General features: G+C 34.4%; 1 protein-coding gene across 1 annotated transcript in view; it reads right to left on the bottom strand.

The window, feature by feature from the left end:
- DCDC1 (doublecortin domain containing 1) overlaps positions 1-24,823 on the bottom strand; it is a 283,783-nt gene extending 258,960 nt beyond the window's left edge. The window contains exons 1-4 of the mRNA XM_087921221.1: positions 24,681-24,823; positions 5,123-5,262; positions 1,893-2,162; positions 90-249 (exon numbers count right to left, since the gene is read on the bottom strand). Of these exons, the coding sequence (XP_087777347.1) occupies positions 90-249; positions 1,893-2,162; positions 5,123-5,262; positions 24,681-24,698 (588 nt within the window). The 5' untranslated portion in view covers positions 24,699-24,823. The remainder of the gene's footprint in view (positions 1-89; positions 250-1,892; positions 2,163-5,122; positions 5,263-24,680) is intronic.
- Between the last annotated feature and the right edge of the window lie 474 nt (positions 24,824-25,297).

The following is a 25,297-nucleotide window of genomic DNA, read 5'->3' as shown; positions in this document are numbered from 1 at the left end:
CTGTGCACTGTTTCATTTCAAAATAAATAAAATCCTTATCTTTTTTGAGTTTGAGAAGCATATCCAAATAAATATTGGGAAATACTTACCAATTTAATGGAAAGTGGCACAGTAACTTTGGCAAATATATTTATTGCACCATTTTTGTAAGCAGTTACTCTGAGTATCTGTGGTTTCTGTCTAAAAATCTGGGATATCTCAGAGGCCTTCCCAGTGAAGTGCAGTTTTGAGGAAGAAAAGTGTTGACATCTGCTGCAAAATAATTCCAATTCAATTGAATAAGAAAGTAATTAGAACATACCATGTATCTATTCTGAAATTACATTTAGTTAATATTGTCTTTCTTGATAATTGTTTGGCTTATTACTTTTACATTTTAGACAAAATTCAAGGTGACAAGTATTTTTATAAGTTTATGGAAAATTATGAACTATTGTCTCACATTTAATTTGTGTGTAAGATCTAGAAATTCAAATTTAAAATTGCTATTGTCAATTTTTGAATCTATCTTTACTAAAAGTATCTGAATTCAGGATTCCACTGATTTTTGCCTTAATTTTTGTTTTAATTACTGTTCGAACAGAAACAATTTTTGATTTCTGTATTTATAATATTGTAATGATTCATTAAAAATCTCTGTTCAAACAGTTATAGTCTAAGTACCACAATATGGATTTGAAAATAAATTTATCTTCAGTACCATTTGTAACCGATGTAATGTTCATAGGAATGCATTGTTAAACTCCATTGTTCAAAATACAACTGAATGCTCAGTATTCATATAACTCACATATTTTAAGTTATTTAAAAGAACAAGCAAACAAAAAGGTTTAGATGAAAGTCTTTTTGCATAGATTTGGCATTAATGGAAGTTTGTTATTAGGCAAGCTAAGAAAGTAAATGTATTCTTCTTACCCTTCCAAATTAATTTGCTGATTGTAAATAACATTTTGTACAATGCCAGGGTATTTAAGTACTCACTATTTTAAATTTAAAATATAACAACAGTATCTCTTTGATTTTGTGATACTTGCAAGCATTGTTGACATTTCTATAATTTGTCTCTGCAACTAATATTTGTGGAAGGCTAACTAGCTTTCAAGGGGTTTTATGGATTTTTTTTCATTTTATATTAGGAGCAGAGGGTAATAGCAACACAGCAGTACAGTTACATCTTATAACAAGGGAATGTTACTATTCATTTTGTGGGAAACAGATTTTTACATTAATATCATAGGGGGGAAATCTAATAAATGTAGTTGAAATATATTCAGGCAACATAGAAATGTTCATTATGTAAAGTTCATTCCCCTTCTACATGATGACCATATTCCAGGATTCCAATGTATCTTCTATCCCTTCTCCTCTTCCATCTTAACCTACCCAACGCATTTTCTGTTATCAAATAATGATCTTTCTGCATGTGATGCATTTTAATGAGGGGAAAAATTATATGGACTGCATGGAGGGAGAGTTGTGTAGCATTCATTAGATATGTGTTCATTATTAGAATAATGAAATTGTCATATTTGGCTCTTATTGGGGTCAAAATTACTTTATACATAGTAATCAAAAAGAGAATATGTATTTTTTTCACTCATGTGAAACCTTCCTATACAATGTATTTGTGACATTGAAACAGTTTTCAAAAGCCTAAGGTAGGAATCCTAAATACAGTTTACAAGAAAATACTTACAGTGAATTCAGAGTAACTAACTTGTAACAAAAATGCTTAGAAATGCCCAGTAATATTACCACATACCAAAAATATAAATACATACTGCACTTTAACTATAATTTTGCCAATTAAATCACCCTGACTTTGTTGAAAAACAATAAAATAAGAACAAGTACAGTCATAGTTAAAAGGAACAAGCAACAAATTTGATTACCTTAGCTGACCTGATGGAGCACTGATAGGTCTGTTTCCCTGGTATGGGGATGTAAGGCAGAAATTGTTTCTACTATTTGATTTGTAGCTGGCTAGTTTTGATTTTCTATCGTTTTTCTGAACCAGTTTTGTTTGATGTATGGAACCATCTTGAAATCCTGACCTTCTTGTTACTTCCAATGATTGGGGAGGACTCTTAGGGCCAAGTAGAGACTTTCTTTGCTTTTCTTCTGTTTTTTTAGCTTTGTTTGTAAAGGGCAAGATTAATTTTCTGGAAGAAAGAAAAGGTAATAAAAAACAGATCGCTTGATATCACAGTAGGATAAAAGTAACATGGAAACACAGTTACATACCCCCCCAAGTTTGGAAATAGTTAAATTAAATCAAATAGTTCATCTCACCCCTAGAAAAGGAATATAGATTAAGAAATTATAACTATTAAAGAGGCAAATGCAATCAAAACACTTTTGAGTTTTTAAGTTAACAGCTTTACAGCTATATTCATTCATTTATTTAAATGATTTATATACCTGCACACAATAAGTAGTAGACCAGACCAAGAAATTCAGTGTGGCCTGTGATCAATTTATCTCTATGGCTTTTTCCCCTGTACAAGTCATGCAATCCCATTTTATATTATGGGCAGTATACAAAGTTAAAACAACAATATAATCATTCAAACCACAATTCTTGAAGTCAAAATTATAATCCAAATTTATTTATTTTTCAAAATAACCATTTACCAGTAGAGCTCATCTCACTTTTTGTCCAAATGAAAGCTGGGAGAACAGCTTGGCCTTTCTTATGGAAGAGACCTGAAATATGCATCCCTGCTAAATCTATGAGGGCCAGCAAAAATAAAGGAAGTGCCTGGCTCTATATTTTAAAATTATTTATATATTATCTATATTTTGGTTTACTATACACTGCAATGAGTCTATTTGGAAACTTGCAATGTACAATATATAAAAATAGACAAACAAAATGCAATTGTTCTTAAAACAGTTTTGCTGGCTGCCAATCCATTATTGACCATTACATAATCAGCAGGTTTTATTCTATACTTTTCAAAGTATGGATTGGTCTCCCTGCGGGTGGGGGCAGGGGTGGTATTCTACAGGTTTGCACCTATTCACTAGAACTGGTTGTTAACATTCTAAGCAGTTCAGAGAACCAGCTGTTAGAAGAAATTACTGGCCTAATCCTGTAAAGAAGGCAGGAAGGAAACATTCTGGTGTTGCTTACAGAAACTGCCTCTCCGTTAACCCTTATTACATTCTTGGCAGGACTACACTTCCTGTCTCAGGAATGTCTCTGGAGTTTTTTTCCCCTCCTTTGCTGGTACTTTGCTTGTGTGGAGTGACCATTCAAAGTTACAATGGCACTGAAAAAAGTGACTTATAACCATTTTTCACACTTACGACTATTGCAGCATCCCCATAGTCATGAGAGGCCAGGTGAGGAGATGCATGTCTCGATGTGAGTGAAGTTGAGTTGGCCACGCCCAGCCAGTCACATGACCACCAAGCCATGCCCACAGAACCGGTTGTTAAAAAAATTGAATCCGACCCCTGGGAGGGGAGACAGAGCTGAGAAGGAGATTCACTGTTTTTTTTCATTCTGATCAGACATGCACCAGCATGTGTAAGCATGGTCAAAACCTGCTCTGAGATTACTGTAATCTTTGCCTAAGTGAGTCAGCAATGGAGTAGATAAAATTAGACAGGGGTTGTGCAAGCCCAATAGAGAGTTGCACTTATACAAAGATTGAGACCCTGTGTGATATATACATTAACATATAATGATTAAAAGTAAGTGATGCATTTATTTCTTGACCAACCCTAACTCAAATGAAATGAATCATTTTATTCATCAGAGGCTATACAAATTCATTTATCATTTTCCAGGGTTGCCATATTGAGAAGTTTGAGATTCTTGAATGAAACCTAGGCAGTTTAGGAGCCAAATATCTAAGATACTGTATTTGCATATGAATGTGCTTCAGATTCCTTCTGCCTTCTAAGTGGCACAGCTGGAGTTTGAATGGGATTTTTAAGTGGCAGTATTCTGGTATCCATGCTGACCACAAGTTAAACATGAACCAACAATGCAACTCCTGAGAAATCACATGCTATTTTGAGGTGCTTTAACAGGAGCACAAGTATAAATCACAGGAAATCTAGCATAGCACTCTATTCCTGCCCTGTCAGTTTCCATTTGGAGTATGGGTCCTGATCTGGGCACTATCATTCAGAAAAATATTTTATAGCTTTATAAATGATTATATGTTTTAATATTTGATTGGAGTTGCCCAAAGTTGGCTGAAAGATGGGCAACTATTTAAATGTTTGGAAGGAAGGAAGGAAGGAAGGAAGGAAGGAAGGAAGGAAGGAAGGAAGGAAGGAAGGAAGGAAGGAAGGAAGGAAGGAAGGAAGGAAGGAAGTAAGTTATTCTGTGAGATATCATAGGATATGATATGTTTAGCCTTCCAAAAAAGCTACTTATACAATAGCATATTAGAAATATGCTATTGAATGTGTAGACTGTGTAGAATGTGTAGAATGTGTAGACTATTCTTAATTGTCACAGAGGGCATGACTAAAACAAAAAGTTAAAACTAAATCAAAGCAGATTCAAGGTAGAAATTGCTCAATCTCAAATGCCTTTCCTCAGTCAAAACTTGCCAACCTCTCTCTTGGGTCCCATTTTGGATTTTAGATGAAAAAAATTCTCTGGTATGGTTTATTTTATTCTGCTAATTAAGTTTACTTCATTCCTGAAAAAATAAATGGATTCTGACATGGTTTATTGTGGCTTATCACTCCAAGCTATTTAATATTTTGGTCTAAATATTATGGTGGCCAGACCTTAGTATTTAGACTTTAGTAAACACTAAAATTACTACTTTCCATTATGGTGCAATTATAACCACTCCCTTCCCCAAACAATCCCCGTATATATTTTTTAACATCATATGTGCTCCATCAATATTTGAGGGACTGCCTTTCCCCAATTACAAGAACCCATCCCCTTTGGGTCCTGTCTATTTTGAAATGCTTTCTGGATGAGGCACCTGCCTTTTCTCTTTTTGGCACCTGCCCTTTGAAACATCATCAACCCAGAGATCCCCAATTCTACTGTATTTTCCTAAGGCTTCAAAGATGTGGTTATGAAAACTGCATGTCAAAATATATTCTTCAATTATACTTTGAGAAAACTATACTCACATACTTTTCCATTCCTGTAGCCTCTACATTTAGTAGGAGTGAAGACGAAGATGAAGATGAAACAAAGTAATTTCTTTCTGAAGTTTCGGACCAGGGAATATAAAATGAGTCGTCACTTTCTGTTTCATTATTTTCCATTTCCTGCTTAATAAGTAATGAAGTACAAAATCACATTTCAAATACAAATTTCTCTAAATCAGTAAAAATAAACTGAATTAAATCAAAGTACTCTTATATATTACACCTACTAAATAAGGTTAGCTTCAATAATTTGTGTAATTGTAATTTAATGTGTAAGTGTAATTGTAATCAATAATCTGCAAATAAATAATATAAATTACAGATATTTAAAAACAATTAAGTCCCTGTAGATCATTTTATAGTAAGAGGATATTTTGATCTAGATGCAGTAACCATCGAATGGGAAAGTCGTGAAATGAGGCTCTTAACACATTTTTAGCCAGAGCCTGAATATAGAGATGGTTTTAAAGCCTTACAGAAAGACAACAGGATCAGGCTATTCTAAAGCCTGAGGGAAGAAAATTCCACAAAGCTTAGTGCCTGTGACGGCCAGCTGATGATAAGATTGGCAGTTGCTAGCTATAAAGATTTATTGCTGAGCTTATTGTCCTTTTTTTGTTTTAAAGAGCTGCGTTTTCTTTTCTTACTGCTTTTGCTGTTCGTTGCAGAGAATCCAGCCAAGTCAAGAAAGCCCATCTCTTACAAAGGCTGAGCAAAAACTGGGGACGTTAAGGCGGAGCCTTCAAGAGGAGTGTCCTCAGAATTCAGCTCAGCCTATCAGATGAGAGAAGGAAGCACCTCCCATGCATGGATGCTCTGAACAGCTCATCTGGAGAATTCTACAAAGCAGGGTCTACAGCAGGTTGATACTCTTTGACTGGCAGGATCAGCAGCATGCCCAATCTATTGGATTGAATTGAACAAGTAGAGACTCTTGGGAAAAGATGGTCTCACAGGTAACCTGGTCCCAAGCTATGTAGGGCTTTCAAGATGACAATTGCATGTAGAAATACAATGATAGTCAATGCAGCTCGTGCAGTAGTAGCATTACACATGTATGTATATGGTGCCATTTACAAACCATGCAGCTGCATTCTGTACCAGCTGAACTTCCAAATGGTTTTCAAGGGCATTTCCATGTAGGGCATGTTGCAGTAATGCAAGGGAGAGTTATAAGGATGTGTGAGCAGCGAGAAGTGAGCAGAGCCTCCCTATCCAAGAATGGGATGCAACTAAAGTGTGGAAAGGCTCTCCTAGTCACCATTGCCACCTGCTCTTCGAGGAGGAGGCTCAAAGGAGTCATTAATCTAGAAGGACCCCCTAAAGGTATGGAAAGGCTCTCACCTAAAGGTGTGGAAAGGCTCTTCTAGTCACCATTGCCACCTGCTTTTTGAGCAGGAGTCATGAATTTAGAAGGACCCTCAGATTGCACATCAAGCCTGTCTGGGTCAATGTCGCCCCACAAATTAACATAAATCTAAGATAAGATTAAGCTTATTAAAAAAAATTTTAAATAACTTAATATAAACATAACATAATTAATGTACATCTTAATGTTTAAGAGGAAGATTCTTAATGTACATAATATAAACTGATTTTTATGGGTTCACATTTTTAAATTAGCACAAGGTGGGAGATTTGCAAAGTAACACCTCTATGTTCTTGTTTTTCCACTGAAAACTATTTACTAAAATAATTTGCACTGATAAAATCAAAATATGAAACTGTCAAAAGAAAATATCAATATATATATATTTTCCTTTCTAAAACTATCAAATTTATTTTAAATTCAATACAGTATAGCAAATGCTGTTATCCTCTGCATAAGAGGATAACATTATTTTGATAAATTACATAGATAGAACATGTTTATTCAAATGAAATATGTGTATTTCATTTAACAATTTGACTAACTGGGTTTGTATTCAAACTCAGCTGTAAGAACAATCCATGTTTTATTTTCAAGCAACAAATCAGACTTTGAAAGAATGATTCATTGTTAGTTTATTCACAAAGTAGCTTGTTGTTACATTATGATCAAAATTATAGTTACTTCTTCAAGTGTTTCTACACTATCCCAAGTCACCCATCAAAAATAGTGAAACACATAATAGACATTGCCTCATTCATTCTCATTAAGACCTTTCCATTTGCTCTTAGCCAAAATCTAATCAGCTAAAGAATTGGCCCAGTGTGACAATCCTCCCACAATACCTATTGAAATAATGCAGAAATTACTTGATCCATTAGGAAGGCAAGATTTTGAACTCTGTAAATGACTGGGGTGGTTTAATCAGATGCAAAGCAAAAAAATTGACAAAATGAAGATTGTCCTTTCATTGTCTACCCTGGGAAAATTAAGAAGAGCTACTAACTTCTTCAAAATCAGAATATGTTCAGGAATATTAGACTATTGTAAGTGATTTTGCACTTAAATTCCAAAAAAATAAGAATCAGGGTTTTAAATTATGTTCTTAAGATCTATTGATTTTTTAAAATTAAATTTAGGCAAGAAAAGCCAAATGCACAGCTATAGCATAGCTGGTACCTGGCTCAATAGTAGTAATTGCGAGAGGAATGTTGAAATGCTGGTGGACAATCACTTAAATATGACCCAGCAGAGGCAGAGCCTACCCTATAGGGACTCTCGTAGCAGTCTAACGGAGAAGAGCAACAAAGATGATTAGGGGACTGGAGGCCAAAACATATGAAGAATGGTTGCAGGAAATGGGTATGTCTGCTTTAATAAAAAGAAGAACTAAGGATGACATGACAGAAGTCTTCCAACATCTAAGGGGCTGCTGCCACAAAAAAGAGTCAGTCAATCTATTCTCTAAGGCACCTGAATGTAGGACAAGAAGCAATGGATGGAAACTAATCAAGGAGAGAACCAACCTAGAACTAAGCAGAAATTTCCTGACAATTAGAACAATTAACCAGTGGAACAACTTGCATACAGAAGTTTTGAGTGCTCCAACACTGAAGATTTTAAGAAGAGACTGGACAGCCATTTGTCTGAAATGTTATAGAGTTTTCTATTTGAGTAGGAAGTTGGATTAGAAGACCTCCAAGTTCCCTTCCAACTCTACTATTCTTTTATTCTGTTAAATTGCAATAAATGCTTGCCTTTCTTTGTTTTGGGGAAGAATTTGATGAAATTTACAGAAATATTTTCCTATGGTAAGGAATATCCAAGACTAATAGGTTACTTTGTGCAAGGTGAAATAATAATCACAATAACCTTTCCTGAATGTGCGCTGGTGCTTGGAGTATAAATAGATGCATAACATTGTCTTCTCAGCTTTCTAAAGCAGATCATAAAACATTATCATATAATTTCTAGGAATAAGAGACAAGATAAAACGGAGGTGAAAAGGATTATAAAGTAATTTCTGTTTCACATTAGGTTTACTGTCCATGATTGGTGTAATTAATACTGGCATGACTGATTTCAGGGAAGAATTGTTAGCCACAGAATCAATATTTCTCTGAGTCTCCTGTACGTACTGGTGTTTTACATGAACAAGGATTTCCTACCTTATTTTTGACATAGCTACCCTGAAATTCCAGAAAAATGGATCTCTTAAAGAAACTCATGATCCCAATTGGTTCAGATTATCCATTTCATTCAACTAAATGAAAACTGATTCCAGTTTATTCTAGTCTGCCTCAGAATTGGGTTTTTCTATATCAAATATACAATTGAAGGTTATTCTTTTGAAAGAAGTTAGAATTTGCTTCCAGGTTTTTCCTAAATTAGACAAATATTTAAGAAAAAATTAGTATACATAAAATACTATCCACAGGATTATATATTACATTACTTATGAAGTGACATTTCTTTCATAAGGAGTAATATTTCTTTCAAACAAAACTATTACACAATGAGGACAGTGCCTCTGTTCCCGAATTTCATACTTGCTAGTATCTTTATGGAATCTCTAAGTCATGCCATTAATATCGCCTTGTTGTCAAATCCATTCTTGGTTAAATTTTTCAAGGAAATGTTTCTCATTGAACACCCAGCTCATGATTACAAAGCTACCATGATTATTTCCAAATAATTTTTTTCCAGATACTCTTCTAAAGTTCCTTCCCCTTTATAAAGATGGCATCTGGTTATTGTTGCTTTCACAGAGCTGTTGATAGCCTAGAGTTTTAAAATGATAAGATTGACAAATGAATGTAGATCACTTGGTATATTTACAATGTTTTGATCGAATCCAAACCTGATTTCTTGTAAATAATGATAGACATTTTAATTTGAATCATGGGACTAATTTCAGGGCAGTAAAGTTAAACAAACTGGTGATTCTGGAGGCCTAGGTTATGTCAACTGTAGCAACTATGGGGGAAGTTGCTGTAGAATTCTGTTGGTTGGAGGAAATATGGTTGCAAATAAACATTGAGACCAAGTAGTAGCTATCATTATTAGTGAAACAGCCAACCAGGAAAGAAATGGAATGAAGTTTGGAGGTCCTGAGTAAGAATTTGTCCTGGACTCCAAGCCCTTCAACAATGAATTTGCAGTGAAGTCCAGCTATTAACCTGTGTGGCTGAATCTGATTTCCAGGTTACTGCTGGAGTCTCCTCATTTTCTATTTGCAATTACTTCAACTTCCAAGCTCTAGATTGGCTAGGCTGAAGAATATTCAGGAAGTTCATGCAACATGAGATGACACTTAGATGATCCCTGTCATGGCCAGCTTCTACTGAGAGGAGTCTGACAGAGAGAAACCTGCTCTGGAAGAACCAGATGGACTCCAGCCTTAGGAAACTTTGAGCACTCAAAACATCTGAGGCTGATTTTTCCAGCAGTCACCAGGAGACGCTACAATCACTGCCCAAGGATGGAACTGAGAGTCCCAGAGGACCCCAAAATTGTGTACCAGATCCACCAGAAGAGTGTACTTCATCTAGATCCAGAGTTGTTAGTTCTCCTTTCCTTAGGGAATGGGACAAAGACCCACAACCAATCTGTTTTGCTAGGGATGAGTCACAACCATTTCTTCCCATAAAGGTCCTTACAGTTTCCAAACTCTGAAGAAGCATTTGAACAATAACACTTGCCCGGCATGTGTAATTGGATTTCTATTACTTTATAAGAGCACATTTTTGGAAAAGACTACTGTTGTGTTGGAAGAGGTTCATGGGAAAGAAAGAGATAAAAGAACACTGAAGTCAGAATCATCAACTTTCTGCAGATTGGAACGGAGTTAAAATTCAGACATCATAAATGGTTGGGAAAAATTGCTCAATACATAGATACAGATCTCTACTTTGAAATTATTTTAAATCAGTGACTTCCACAAAATCATAAAGAAAGCTGGTGAACAGCACACAAGGACTAAGGTTGAAGTAGTATAGCACTTAGAAGATGAAGGTGACTCTGGTTATCAGAGGATAATAGAAAATGAGTCAGTCACAGAGACTATTACTTATAAGAAGAGGACAAGAAAACGTAACAACCAATGTTGACAATAAATTCAATGGATAATGTGGTATCTTATACAGATATTTCTTGAAATACTCACACCAAGCATTATTTATCCCACTTACTAATCACAGAGAAGCAGCATGATCCAAAAACTCTGTTCAAGCCAATTACTAAAGTTAAAACTGATTAAATCTGTTTGAATAAAGTAGTTTAAATAAAGCTGTTTAATATCAAATTGTTTTATAAATCTGTTTTAATAAGATTGTTTTTATACACTGAATGCCTGCTGCCATCTACTGACCAAAATAATCAACATTTGGATTTAACGGACACCCTTTGCCCCATGTCCGTTAAATCAAGTTTTTATTGCTTTGGTTTTATTATGTACGTTTATACTTTTTTAAAAACCATTTTAATATGTACTTGCATAGGAAGGGTATCACTGAAGTGTACCTGTTAATTTATTTCTGAAATGACCTGTTAGTATGGCTTAGGGATGTGCCATCCATTGCTAAGTGCAATATGAACATTTGAAAAATCTACCCAGAAAAGCCAACATTTTTTTCCTGAAGAGTTACTAAAGAAAAGCTCATTTAAAGTCCATACTATGAACGCTCCCACAAGAAATAGTAGAATCAGATAGGAGCACATAGAATTCCATTAGTTTTATTTTTCCCCTAGGAAGAAAACATTCAAAGAATGGAAACAAGAATTTAACTCTGGTTTCTTGGGATTCAGAGTACACTGGATGTAAGGATCTCTTGGTATTAATGTTCAACATGTGTTTATAATAGTTCTATTATACTATCACAAATATACTGTATAATGGAATGGAAAAGCTGTAAAGAACAAATTCAAGGAAATACAGTAAAACACGTATCAGAATCGAACTGTGCTTTTATGATACTTCCATCTCCCTGGATCAACAGGAAAACCTTGTCTCCCAATAAAAGGACACCAACTCACTAATACATACCCTGAAATCTGTTTTTATTGATAATATATCAAAACGGCCACGTGCCTATCTGCCTCCAATGTTATCATATACTGCACAAGAAGGTATGTCTAAAATGATGACAAAGAAAATACAGCAGACATATAAATGCTCTCTGAGTTCTAGGACTTTGAGGGAAATTGTTCTGCATCCTAGTCACAATAAAAGATAGTGAAAGAACAATCTAGCAATATCAAATTTATTTCCATGCCATTAAGACTGTCACAGCAATTAAAGGCACCTGTGCAAAATTCATCAGTTCATGTATCTCAGTACTGTTCAAAACCTTATTCCTGGAGTACCTTGAAGGAATGATGCTCAATTTAGATAACTGTTTGTCAAATACAACAACCTGATCAACCTACCCTCCTGAGGACCTTAATTCAGAGCAGCATGGAGATATGCATAGGTCACTGTATGTGGAGACAACACTTCAGCAATGGCAGAGATTGCATATAAGGTTTATGTGATTTAAGATTTTATATATATAGATCTACAGAATGAATTACTCATAAAAGGATAATTTATTTCATACACTTTATTTCTAATATGTTCTTGGGAGAAGGAATTCAATTTGGCGCAGATTGAAGAATTAGATTTGAAATTTTATTTTAAAAATTGTTTTCTTATTAAGAATTATCTCATTTAGTCACATTTACTTCAGAATGTAGGCTGCATTTGAAGTTGCTGATAATTCCTTTATTTCTCTAAATGAACTTTAAAATATGGGAAGATCAACTGATCAACCTGATCAGTTCCTTTCTAACACTATGTATTAAAAGAACTTGAGAAACTATCCACCGAATATAGTCTGTATTTCTTTGCTCCTGATGACACCTCCTGACTCCCATCTTTTTCCCAATGCAACATATCATCCTGTGAATGAATACATCAGTTGACAAAGCCAACATATTCACTGACATATGAAATCTTAATTTCAATGCTAATGTCAGGGTTCCAGAAATTATGCGTTCCAATCAGTAACTCCGAGACAACCATAATCTCAAAGTGCTTTATTAAAACAGAAGCTTGGCATGTCTGTGGAATTCCAAAACTAAAGTTTCCTCCCAGACTTTCCACAAGATTCAACCTACACCCACCCCTTTTCTATCACATTAATCATGTGAACCAATCACCCTTCAGCTATAATTCTTGCTGTGCCATAAATGATGACCTTGAAGGTTTTATATCTATTTTGTCTACTGAAAGCTACTCAAACAACAGCAGCTCCCTTCCATCCTCCGCAGCTGTGTGGAAACTTTTAATAAGGATTCCAAAGCTGACAGGCACTCCCCCCATGAAAAATTTGCCTGCTAAAAAAAGCATATAAGAAACAAATACAAACAGGGGTTAATGTTATATCTTAACCCACTCCCCCCCCCCAAGAGGACCTTTCGGTTTGTTGGGAAATTCCTCATGAAATTGGTTAATCAATCTATCTGCATGTACATCCCAACTTTTTACCCAAGTAGCATCTGATATAGGGTAACCCTTCCATAAGACCAAATATTGCAACTGTCCTCTGTGTAATCTAGAATTGAAGATTTTTTTGATTTCATAATGTGTCTCACCCTGTACAATTAAAGGGTTTGGGGGAGCAATTGGTATTGGTCTTATCATTGATGTAGTAGCTGGTTTTAATAAACTAGTATGGAACACTGAGTGAATTTTTCCCAACAGCCGGGGAAGAGTCAGTTGGACCATGACCAGATTATTTTCGAAATCAGAAACAGACCTAAGACTTTAGGTCCCAACTTCTTACTAGGAAGTTTCAATTTAGGATATTTGGTTGACAAATATACTTTGTCTCCTACTTTAAATGGTGGTTGTAGGGATCTATGTTTGTCTGCTTGCTTTTTGTAATCCTTTGCAGCTTCAGTCAAAGCTTTTTTAGTATTCTCCCAACCTTTTTTTAATGAGTTCATCCATTTTGCTACAGAAATGGATGTAGGAGGTTCTCTAGGTAATTCTGGCATAGGGACAAATTCCATGCCAACGTTGATGTGGAATGGAGTCAACCCTGTGCTGCTATGTACTGCATTATTATAAGCAACCTCTGCAAATGGTAATAATTCAGCCCAGTTTTCCTGTTGATAATTTACATAGCATCTAATATATTGTTTCACCATGGCGTTCGCCCTTTCTGCTGCTCCGTTGCAGTTTCAGAATAATGTCAGGGTTCCAGAAATTATCCATTCCAATCAGTAACTCCGAGACAACCATAATCTCAAAGTGCTTTATTAAAACAGAAACTTGGCACGTCTGTGGAATTCCAAAACTAAAGTTTCCTCCCAGACTTCCCACAAGATTCAACCTACACCCACCCCTTTTCTATCACATCATAAATCATGTGAATCAATCACCCTTCAGCTACAATTCTTGCTGCGCCATAGAGAATGACCTTGAAGGTTTTATATCTATTTTGTCTACTGAAAGCTACTCAAACAACAGCAGCCCCCTTCCATCTTCCGCAGCTGTGTGGAAGCTTTTAATAAGGATTCCAGAGCTGACAGCTAGTGAATTATGTGGATTGAAAAGAATGCACATTTTCCTATGCAAAGAGTTTTGTGTTGGTACAAAACAAATGTTTCAGCTTAAACCCCAGTATTGTTGGTGCTGTTGCAACAGCTGGGATCAATGTTTTTTTTTTATTTACTTTTTAAAAAAATTATGGCATCATTTTGCTACAAAAGAGAATTAGATGGGCAGCCGACCAAGCCTTACAGTACATAGCATTATGAGGACAAGTCATATAAGAATGTAGATGAAAACTTGCCATAGGTCTGCATCATAGATGACTTTGTTCTACTTCAGTTATATCTGTATCAGAAAGCTCTGTATAAAGCTTTTGAAGACTGACTTCAAAGCCTGGGTTCTTGAAAGAAAATGCTGTTGAGATCAATGTATGTCCAAAAATAAAATTAGTTTCAGGGGCATATGACAGTATTCCATTCCTACCTATTGTTTGGTTTAAGATAACAGGTCTAATTCTATCTTGTACTTGTTCAACATAAACTGCAGTTTTTTATTTCAATAAGGTAAAAACTGCCATCATTTAATTAGATCTTTAGATTCTTCTAACAATACCATGGAATTTTTCCCTGATTGGAATAAAATTCCCATGTCCAGTGTCAAACAGTAAGGGTAAATGATTATGACGGACATTCAGGGAACTGTAAATGACCTGCTATTTATATCTCATGATATGTGTTTATATTTTTAAAGAACCTGTATCATAAGACAAATGTTAAGAATGTCAAAATTATTTCATATTTCCTTAAAAATACATATGAATCAAAGCCAATTAGCCCAATGCCCCCTTCTCACAAACATGTGGAATAAAACCAATTATCTTGGAAAAAAGCCAATTAAAATTAAACTGATAATCTTAATATCCAAACTTCTAATAATCTTTGGATAATTACTTTTCACACAAAGATGTTTTTAAGGTAAACTGTGAAATATTGTCCATCTATCATTCTTACAAGCAGCAACAATATTCTCAATGCTTTGTTATCTTTAAATGCTATCTGTATTTTATGCTAACAAGTAATCATTGTGATACTAAACATGTTTATAATGCATGTCTTTACAGTTACTTTTAACGTTCTTAAGAACAAATTCTTAACAAACTCTTTTATTTGCACTTCATGATAGAGAATAGATTAAAAACTTTACTGAGTTGCTATATACATGATATGAAGGACAAAGTTTTTAAGTTTTGCAATCACTACAATGAATTTGATTATCAGTTAGAAAATAGTGGAGTATAATGTAAAAATTATGCATAATTGTATTATATGAACAAACATACTAATTCTCAGATGGGAGTTATATGCAATATTAGCAAAGCAATAGCACTTAGACTTATATACCACTTCATAGTGCTTTACAGCACTATAAGGGAATAAACAGCTGCTTGTAAAAGTCTTAGGTCTTTTCACATAATGTTTATTTATTCAAGATAAGTTATATGACATTGTAAAGGTTACTATTCTGTTTGTACATTTTTGGCTGTCAGATGTTGAAAAATGATATCAGTGATATCCGTGGTGATAATGATAATGATTGATGTTTTTGATAATAAATAAGGAGTGGGCTTCAAATTTGAGTCTCAACTTAAATTTCTGTTTGAAAAGTCCAGTTATTTACATAGGAACAGTATTATTCTTCATGAAATTAATGTTGCAGTAGGTACACATTTCGTGTTTGATTATTTTTACTCTTTTCCCACATAATTATATTAGCATATGTAATTAAAATGAATAAACTGAAGCATTGAATTAAGTAATTTTCATTCCATGAATAAACTAGTGCAAGCCCTAGGAGCAGTAGCATACACCTTAAAAATCCAGAAGAATTTGACAGTTTCCTAGGAAAAATGGTAAAATATTTTGATTTGAATGTACTTTAGTTGCTATTTGTTTTTGAAGTCTGCATATTATCTTTAGATTGTCCATCCTACTCTATTTTCCCCAATATAAAAATGTCATAATATACCTTCTCTTTTGCAAATTCAGATGGATCTATAAAAATTTATAAAAACAAGAAACTAGAGCTTCCTTTTTAACACTCAACTGAGTCTGCAGTTCATTTTCTGAAAAACAACAAACTTGTCCTATTATTCTTTGATAAAACTTTCTTTTTCCTGGGTCAGCAAATTTCAAAAATCAAATGCCTCCTTAATGTTCATTATTACTTATAATGGATTATTTAATACTTCTAGTACATCCCCCCAAATAATAAAATATCCACATTGATCATAATTTAAGAATATTTTATACTTATTTTCAAGTCCATTAAAATTTGTCATTGCTAACAAAAATGTCCAGTTGTTTGACAGTCATGCTATGTGGGCAGTATGCTTACAATAAAACTTTACATAAAACTGCAAATACTATGATAGAATAGAATCTGAGATTATATAGTCCAGAAAGGGAGGGGGGTCTTTCACGGGTTTAAAAATATGTTGTAAATTAACATGCAAAACATTATCTAAATATTTCATTCAGATCAATCTAAATTATAGCAATGATGCATTTGTAAGGAACAGGCTAAGTCATATAATTATGATAAACATAATTAATTGGAATTTTAAAAATATATTACTGTTAATTCAGTCAAAATGTCCCTTTTAGAACAAATGTAACAATGTAAAAATTCAAAGCTGATCATCTTTTATTTCTTGTATACTAAACTGGTAAACATTACCAAATTTAAAAAAATGCCAAACTGATTTAATGATCAATATTCAATGATCAACTATATTTGATTTTTTTTCAGTTTAGCATTCTATGTACTAATTTATAATTAACTTTTACTCACTTTAAAAAAACAATAATGTATCATATTATTAATGCATTTTATTGTAATGCAGTACATTTTATTAGTATTATACCCAAACTTAATATTATTTCTATTTAAGATGAACAATGTTTTTACTAAAACTGCATTAAAATAAATATTAAGCAAATACTTTCCTTTCTTATGTCTGTATTCCATTTTCTATAACTTGATTAAGTATGAGAAATACACACATAATATGATTAAGTAGAGAAATACATACACAATCTCTCTCTCTCTTATACACACACAAACACAACTTTTTGAAAACAAACCCTTATGTACCTCATGATATTTTCACATTAAAAAACAATTTTTAAATATATTGGCTAATATTTTAAATTAGTTGGATTTAGTCACAATCTTATGCCATTTGCTATGTTCTATTACACCTTTGTATACTTTCCAAAACTGGTATTATTTTCCAATCTTCTGGAATAGTTTTAAAGTGGGAGGGGGATATATGTAGTGGAAATATTCATTCTGTTTTTGAATACCATTCCATAATAAGAATCAATAGAATTTAAGCCAGATTATAAAATTCCAATATTATTCAAAATCATTTTGTACTTCAAAATTTTAAAACATATAATTAATGTTATGAGATGATTCCAAATTACTAGAAAATAGTTATGTAATTTATTATCATTAAATAGAAAAGCTCTTTTTCCCCTCAGTACTTGGTATGATGCAGCATCATTTTTATTTATATTTTAAAAGAAACATGTTTAAAACAATTTCAATAAAACCATAAAATGATAATGGGCTTATACTGGAATGACTTATCTAATTAACATTGCATTTTGAAATCAGGTTTAAGTAGTAGATATTTTAATGGAGAAAAGATACAGATAAATTGGTGCTGCTGACAACGGCATAAACCAAATCATACTATCTTTCAAATTATCATATATGACTGAATTTCCTCCTTTTGCTCTTAATTCATCTGTAGCACATTAGACAAGGTAATAATTTATGATAATCATATGAAAATATACAATTAATATTCATCACCTCTAGTTTCTCATCACTTTAGATAATCAGTAATGCAGAGTGAAAATGCTGTCAGATTTCTAATTGCTTTGTAATGGGCCTGAAATAGGGAAATCATTAAAGACAAACAATCTGTCACTTGTTTGTTATTTTAACTATCTATCACTAAAAAAGAAACTCAGAAATTGCTAATGAGCTACAGATGATTTCACTGAATGTGCCCTGAAATTTATTTTAAACAATACTGTATTTGCCTAAGCAGTTCTCTAGACACAAGGTATACAAGTGTATGGACTTCAAAAATTAGCATTACAGTACATTGCTTGATCTAATTGTACTAGTTACACCTAGTACTAAACACATTTAATTTGTACTGTAAATCAGCACAATACTGATGGTACAGTACCAATTTTCAGTGGGGATCTCATTCCATATGACATCTGTAATGTCTGAGATCCATGCATTCAGAAGTTTGCAATTTACCTAAAGAGAAGGAACTGCTTCCTATGCCACTATGCAACTTACATTCACCAAATATTCCCTTCTTAAAACAGAGATTCTGAAATCTGAAAATATTGCAATAAAATAATACCATAACATATCTATGGAGATTCTTTAATATTTACTGATACTTTGTATCCTATTTCTTGTAAACTATCAGATTCAAAAAGGGCAAATAACCATAGATATGAAGTTAGGGAAGACTTCACATTTACTCCTCCCCAACTTAATTATAAAAAGAAAATTGGTAGTAGACACATAGAAGAATATCAGCTAAATGTTCTGGGAAAGGCATTTCTCATGTACAAATAATACAGAGAAGAATTGTTGCAATGGAAAAACTTCAGGAGTAGTAAAAGTCATGAAAGCCAGAAGAAGAAAAAACATGGAATAAGGCATGAGGCAGAAGAAATTTAATAGCGTATTAGCATATTAAGCATATTAAGCTGCATTTAAGATTGCTCTGTAAAATATTTAAAACATTGCCTACTTCATTTTCAAGAGCTATATTTTATACAAACTCTTTAAAAAACATGAAAGTGAAACTGAGACAGGAATTAGTAAACCTTTAGAGAAGAATATTTGCAGATTTAGAGTACAGCACTTCCATACAACTATTAGCTTTATGGCTCTTACTTTCTGTAGAAATTTGTGCAATAGAACTAAGGGCAAGGCAAGAGAGGTGACTACCCTTCCAATTGCTTTTGAATTGGGGAAGGACCATGGCAAGTTGCTACAGCCTTAGAAGGAGGCTAAGAATAGGTACTGCTTGTATCTATTCTTGTATCTATTCTGCCCCTATTGAATTTGCTTGGATTTACTGTTGAATTCTTTGGCTTTAATGTCAGTTATCTAATAATAAAGTCATTATTTATGCTACAAATTTTCAGAGTTTTAGTCACAAATTGATTTACTTCATATTTAAGAGGTCCGTAAAGATAAGTGCACTAGTATGCCTATCATCCTATCATAGATAGATAGATAGATAGATAGATAGATAGATAGATAGATAGATAGATATAGAAATAGAAATAGAAATAGAAATATAGATATAGATATAGATATATAGAGTTGGCAGATTTATAGCATCATAGCAAGAGAACTAAGTTAAGGATTAAAGAAGTGGCAGAGAAAAGCAGAACAATTTGACTGCTTATTTCATTCAAAAATGAATGACTTGAACTCATACAAAGTTAACTAATAAAGATATTAAAGATGCTGAACAGGTTTACTCTTCTCGGAACATACAGTAACCAAGAGACATTTTGGTTAGATTTATGAATTCAAATATAAAAGACAAAATTATAAGAAAAACACTGTACGGTGAACTGGAGGAGATTAAATGGGACAGTGAGGGAATATTATTTTTCAAAGATTTCAGTATAGCTATGTTATTGCAAGAAAGGAATTGACAGAAAAACTTATGCAGAATGAAATTCAAATCAAATGGGATGTTCCTTTCATGTTAATTGTTTTTGTGTCACAAGGACAAATTATTCAGCTTTGAAATGCAGTGTTTTTTGGCAGAACTCCCTAACAAGAGGTGAAGGAAGCTATCTGTGTCCTGGAATGTGGAAAAGAGGCTCAACTACACAATAGATAGATAAGCACACTGCATCGACCTGCAAAGTAGCAGAAATTATATTGACTGTTCCACTCTTTTTGAATCTTCAGGTTTAGAGCAAAGGGAAAAAGGAGGGAGTTAAATAAATAAAGGAAAAGAACTATATCAAGTAATAATAATGTAGGTAAAATTGTAGCTAAGCAATTACTGTAATTAAAACTGGGAGACTGGTGAGAGGGAGAAGGAACCTCAGTAGTTCTCTTCCTCTTAAACCATATATATGTCCTTAAAAAGACTTTGTGATTTTTTTCACTGGCGCTCTGAGTGGGACTGGAGGGCAGGGAAGTTGGGTGTTATGGTTTAATCTGGGGATGGGGTGAGGTAAGGGATAGGGGAGGGAGATCACTAAAGGGAGAAGAGAGACTGGGAAGAGGATATCTATGTAGTAAACAGAACACTAACTTTTTATATATGATTATTATACTACCAGGCAGTATGTTGATATATTTTGTGAGTAATCAGCTTTAAAAAATGTCCTAGATGTGTAATAATTTTTATTGCATAAAGAAATTATATTTTTACAAGTGCAGGTAATCAGTAAATAATGTAAAATCATTTATCTAAATGTTAAATTCTATTAAGAGGAAAAGGATTCTTAATTAAATTAAATCAGTTAAAACAGAGATCCCCAGACATTTGGAATTGGACCTTGAAAGCAGCTGGCTGATGCACATGCAGCTCAACTTGCACAAGCAGTGGGCTGGTGCGCATGTGCACAGGTCACTTTCGCAAGCAGCGGGCCAGTTCCCCTCTCCCCCTGGCCAGGCTGCCAAGCTGTAAAGATTGGGGACTGCTGATTTAAACTACATGTAGTTATGTTACAAGAAATATATATAACAAATAAGTCAGATGAAAGGTACTATAATGGATAATTTTCTAATAAATCAAGGGGAATAACCTTATTTTTAAAGTTGGTATACATTTCCAGGTTCAAAAGATTTAAAAGATAGGTGTGATAGTTATTTTTTTATAGAAGGAAAATTTGAGAATAAAACATTATCTCTAGCATCTATATACACTCCAAATTGGGATCAGATCAGTTCTTACAAAAGATTATGAATCAAAAAGAGTAACATCTTGGAGGGCATATACTCTTTATAGACTGAAAGATTTTTTATAACAATATAAATAGTAAACCTCTAAATAACATTCAGATAGAGCAACAAACAGATGATAAGCTACCATGGTTTTTTTGGCACCAACTTAAATCTCTTCTGGGCAATAGAAATATTAGAGCGTTATACAACTTTGAGAATATAAGACTTCATTATTTAGTACAATCAAAAAGGATAACTTCACACATGTATAGGTTACTACTGCAATTAAAAATCCATCATATGGATTAATTAAAGTTTGGGATACAGTTCTTGGTAATTTGAGACAGAAGACAAATTGGCAGCAATTATAGAACCACATGTTTGTGGTTCTGGTGCAGCTGACCACATGGAGTAGCGGGGGGAGAGTTTATGCCTTCTCTTGGGCTCTGCACTTGACCTTTCTGTTCCTGTGCAAGAATATGTATTCTATTGGCTGTTGTCAGATTCCCATGGGGCCATGTAGGGGTTGTGCAGGGGTCATGTCTGGCTCTATAGGCAAGGTACAAATCCTAGGTGTTTGTCTAGGTTTGGTTGAAAGTTTCTGAGGGTGAGGCAATGAGGGGGTGTTGGCAATTCCTATTGTGGCTGAGGGCTAATCCTATCTTTGTTGGATCTTGCGTGCAGGTATTTGCTTATGGATAGTGCTACCTATCTCTTTGACATCTGCTGTAGGCTATTAAGGAAGTGGGGAACACTTTCTCCCTCTAAAGAAACAAGTTTCTCCATTTCTCATCCAGGAAAATATAATATTCTGCCTTTTTAATATTTCTCAAAATATTTTATTCTTCTAGGAGAGGGGTGGGTGCTAACTTTCTACAATAAGTTTTGCCATGTATTGTGTATGTTTAATATCAGCAACTGATTCAGCCTTTTGCATGGCAGAATCTAGAAATTAGTCACTGGAGCTGGGACCATTCTTGAAATTAATTTAAAATATTTTGATTTCCATCGCTAAGGATTTTTAAAACCAAAGTTTATAAATTTATTTTATTTGAATGTTACAAGCTGCCTCTTGCCATTGATAATGTCATATAAAATGTTGATATTATTAAATAAGATAGCCAGTTATTCTAAGTCTAAGTTTGGAATGGTGGTTAAGGCATCATGCTAGAAACTGGGAGACCATGTGTTCTAGTCCCATTTTAGCCATGAAACCAGCTGGGTGACCTTGGGTCAGTCATTCTCATTTAGCCTTAGGAAATAGGCAATAGTAAACCACTTCTGAAAAATCTTACCAAAAAAAACCCTGCATGGATTTACCTAGAAAATCACTGGCTGGATAATTCCAAGATACTTACATATGGGGGGAAAACACACACAGACACACACACACACAAATGCTACCATATAACAGTGGGGGATTAATTTTTTTTTACTACTGGTTCTGTGGGCATGGCTTGGTGGGCATCGATACTGTAAAATCTGCATTCCCACCCCACTCCAGGGGAAGGATACTGCAAAATTTCCATTCCCTCCCCACTCCTGGCAGAAGGTTACCACAAAATTCCCATTCCCTCCCCACTCTTGGGAGAAAGTTACTGTATAATCCCATTCCCTCCCCACCCCACTAACCTGCTTTCCAGCTCTGTTCTCCTGTACAGGGCAACAAAAGAAGACCCAGCCAATCAGCTAAGACCCAGGAGGCAGAGAATAGATGGGGGCGGGACCAGTCAGAGGTGGTATTTGCCAGTTGTCTGAACTACTCAAAATTTCCGCTATCAGTTCTCCAGAACTGGTCAGAACCTGCTGAATACCACCTCTGCCATAGACCAGGTACTACAGATATGAAAAGTTAAGCATATACAAATAGTACAGCAGATCAGATTGATCAATTCTTTATTTATAAATTTATAGCTTAGTCCTGTAAAAAGTGCAATAAGTCTAGAGAGCATCCAGTTCTTTGTTTAGTGATAATACTTATATCTCTAAAAGTGTGGGGTGGGAGTTTGCCAGAAGGAAATAACTTTATCACATAATCCTCTTAAATGAAAGAATGACTGGTTTTTTTGATACTTGTGGGCCAACAATGTATAATCTTCCACTGGATTTCTGACCCTGGAACTGAAATGAATCTATGTGGTTTCTGTTCATCAATAAATGGACCCTCTTTCTAATCAGCCTACAGATTCCATTTTGTCTCCAGTGCCTTTCTTAGAACTGAACCAGATAGATATTTCTTCCCGCTACAAAAGGGGCAATAGCTGAAGGACCGTGCATATTTTATTGCCATTTAACATATTTGACATGCTTTCCCTAGTCTACTAGTTACTTAAATTATTACCTTTTTTCTCCAATTAATTATGTTTCTTAAAGACATATCACCCCAGCTTGCTTTGCCTGGACTACTGGGACAGGGCTGCAAAACCATGAAGACATCATTCCTCTTTGAGGCCCCATCAGGTCCTCAAGTCTCAGGAGAGACCTTTCCGTCAATAGGAAAACAGTCTCTCCTCAAGGTCTTCAGATCTCCAATGGATCCAGATGAAAGTCATCTTCAAAACAGCACCTCTTGAACAAGATATGAGCAGGTAATAAATCAGCTCAGTTCAATTCTTGAAGGGATCTGACAGATGAGGTTACACTAGCTGTGTAAATAGATTAAATGGAAATATCCTTGCACCCAATGAAATCTGTTTCAAAATATTTATCTAACAAGAATTGTCTACTGAAAATAAAGAAACATTATCAGCTTTGTTTGTACCACAACAAGTGACTATTTGGCACATTTCTTTTTAACGTTACGGAGACTAGTATTTTCCTTTCAAATTATATCTCACATTTTTCACTTTTCAGACACATAAAGGCACCGCAATAGAAACATTGATTTCAGTTTTTAATGTGTTAGCCAGGTGTACTCCTACATAGCAGAGTGAAGCACTTCCTTAGTAACAAATCAGCCCAATGGTCCAGAACAAGCTTTTCCCCATCAACCTCTTTTTCATTTTGAAAAATGGAAAACTAAAGCTCACATTTTGGAGCATTAAATTGCTCTAAAATATAGAAAAATTGCTCTAAAATATATTTAAGACATCTGGAAGAAAATATATTCAGCCCCTCACCCTTTGCAAAGGCTTCAACACAGTTGCTGTATTTTCAACTTCACAACAACAGACTACTGAAATAAGATTGCATAAGTTTAAAATATCAGATAGATGGACAGTACTAACCATACCAAGATTACATTCAGGTTGTACAGATACACTACCAGAATAAAGGCCTGGAATAAGCCCTCCTCTGCTCACTATCTACAGGGCAAAATATGATGTGTATGTTCTCTTTCTCCTGTATAGCTGCCCAAATTTTAGTGAGGCTAAGGTAAGATATGATGAAAATCCTGAATATCTGAGAAAAGCAGGATGCTATATATTTTTGGGTTGGGACTTCAAGTGTGCCAAGAAAAGACTGCATCCGTGAGCAGGTAAGGAACAAAAAGCTTTCTTGCCAATATCTTAAGAAAAGCTACTGGGAAGTTCAAGCTTTTGCAGTTAATGAAAGTCTTATTTGACACAGATGAAAACTTGAATAATGCAAAGAAATAAAACAATCACTTACTATCGGTTGCAGCGGCATGACTGTTCTGAATGGTTTTTGGTTGCTATGGTGACAGCGTCTCTCTCTCTCTAGCTGGACTTGCGTTCCTGTGAGTGCAGTCAGTCTTTGGGGCCTGGTAGCAAACAGCAACCGTAGCTGGAATGTTCCTAGCAACAGTACAGCAACAAATGATTTAAAACTGTGTCTGCTTAGCACTTTTCCCCATTTGGCAGCATCATCTGCAAAGCTGCACTATAATCCAGTTTGGTGGATTATAAAAGTTATTTATAATCAATTGCTGTTCCAGTCCATTCATAGTAGCCTCCTCCTGCGGGTTTTTTGTGACATCTGGTTATATTGTTACATCATAAAATGCCTCTTCTCAGGTACTAGGATTTTTTTTCATTTGTTTTGTTGGTTATGGAGTATCTGGTAGAAATCAGTGTTATTAGAAGTTGGAGAAAATACATGTATTTACAATCATTTCAGTATTCCTCTCGTTCTCATTTCTGTCAATATTAGCTCCAAAACCACTTCTTGAGTTCTCTATATAATTTCCCTTGCTTGTATGAAATATGTTACCCATTAATTTTCAAAAAAAAATCTCTTTAATAAGCTCTCTTGGACTGTACAAAATA

Source organism: Pseudonaja textilis, chromosome 1 (assembly GCF_049901715.1).
Source record: "Pseudonaja textilis isolate UNSWEBS1 chromosome 1, rPseTex1.2, whole genome shotgun sequence".
Lineage (NCBI taxonomy): Eukaryota > Metazoa > Chordata > Lepidosauria > Squamata > Elapidae > Pseudonaja > Pseudonaja textilis.
This window is presented reverse-complemented; position numbering and strand designations above follow the sequence as displayed.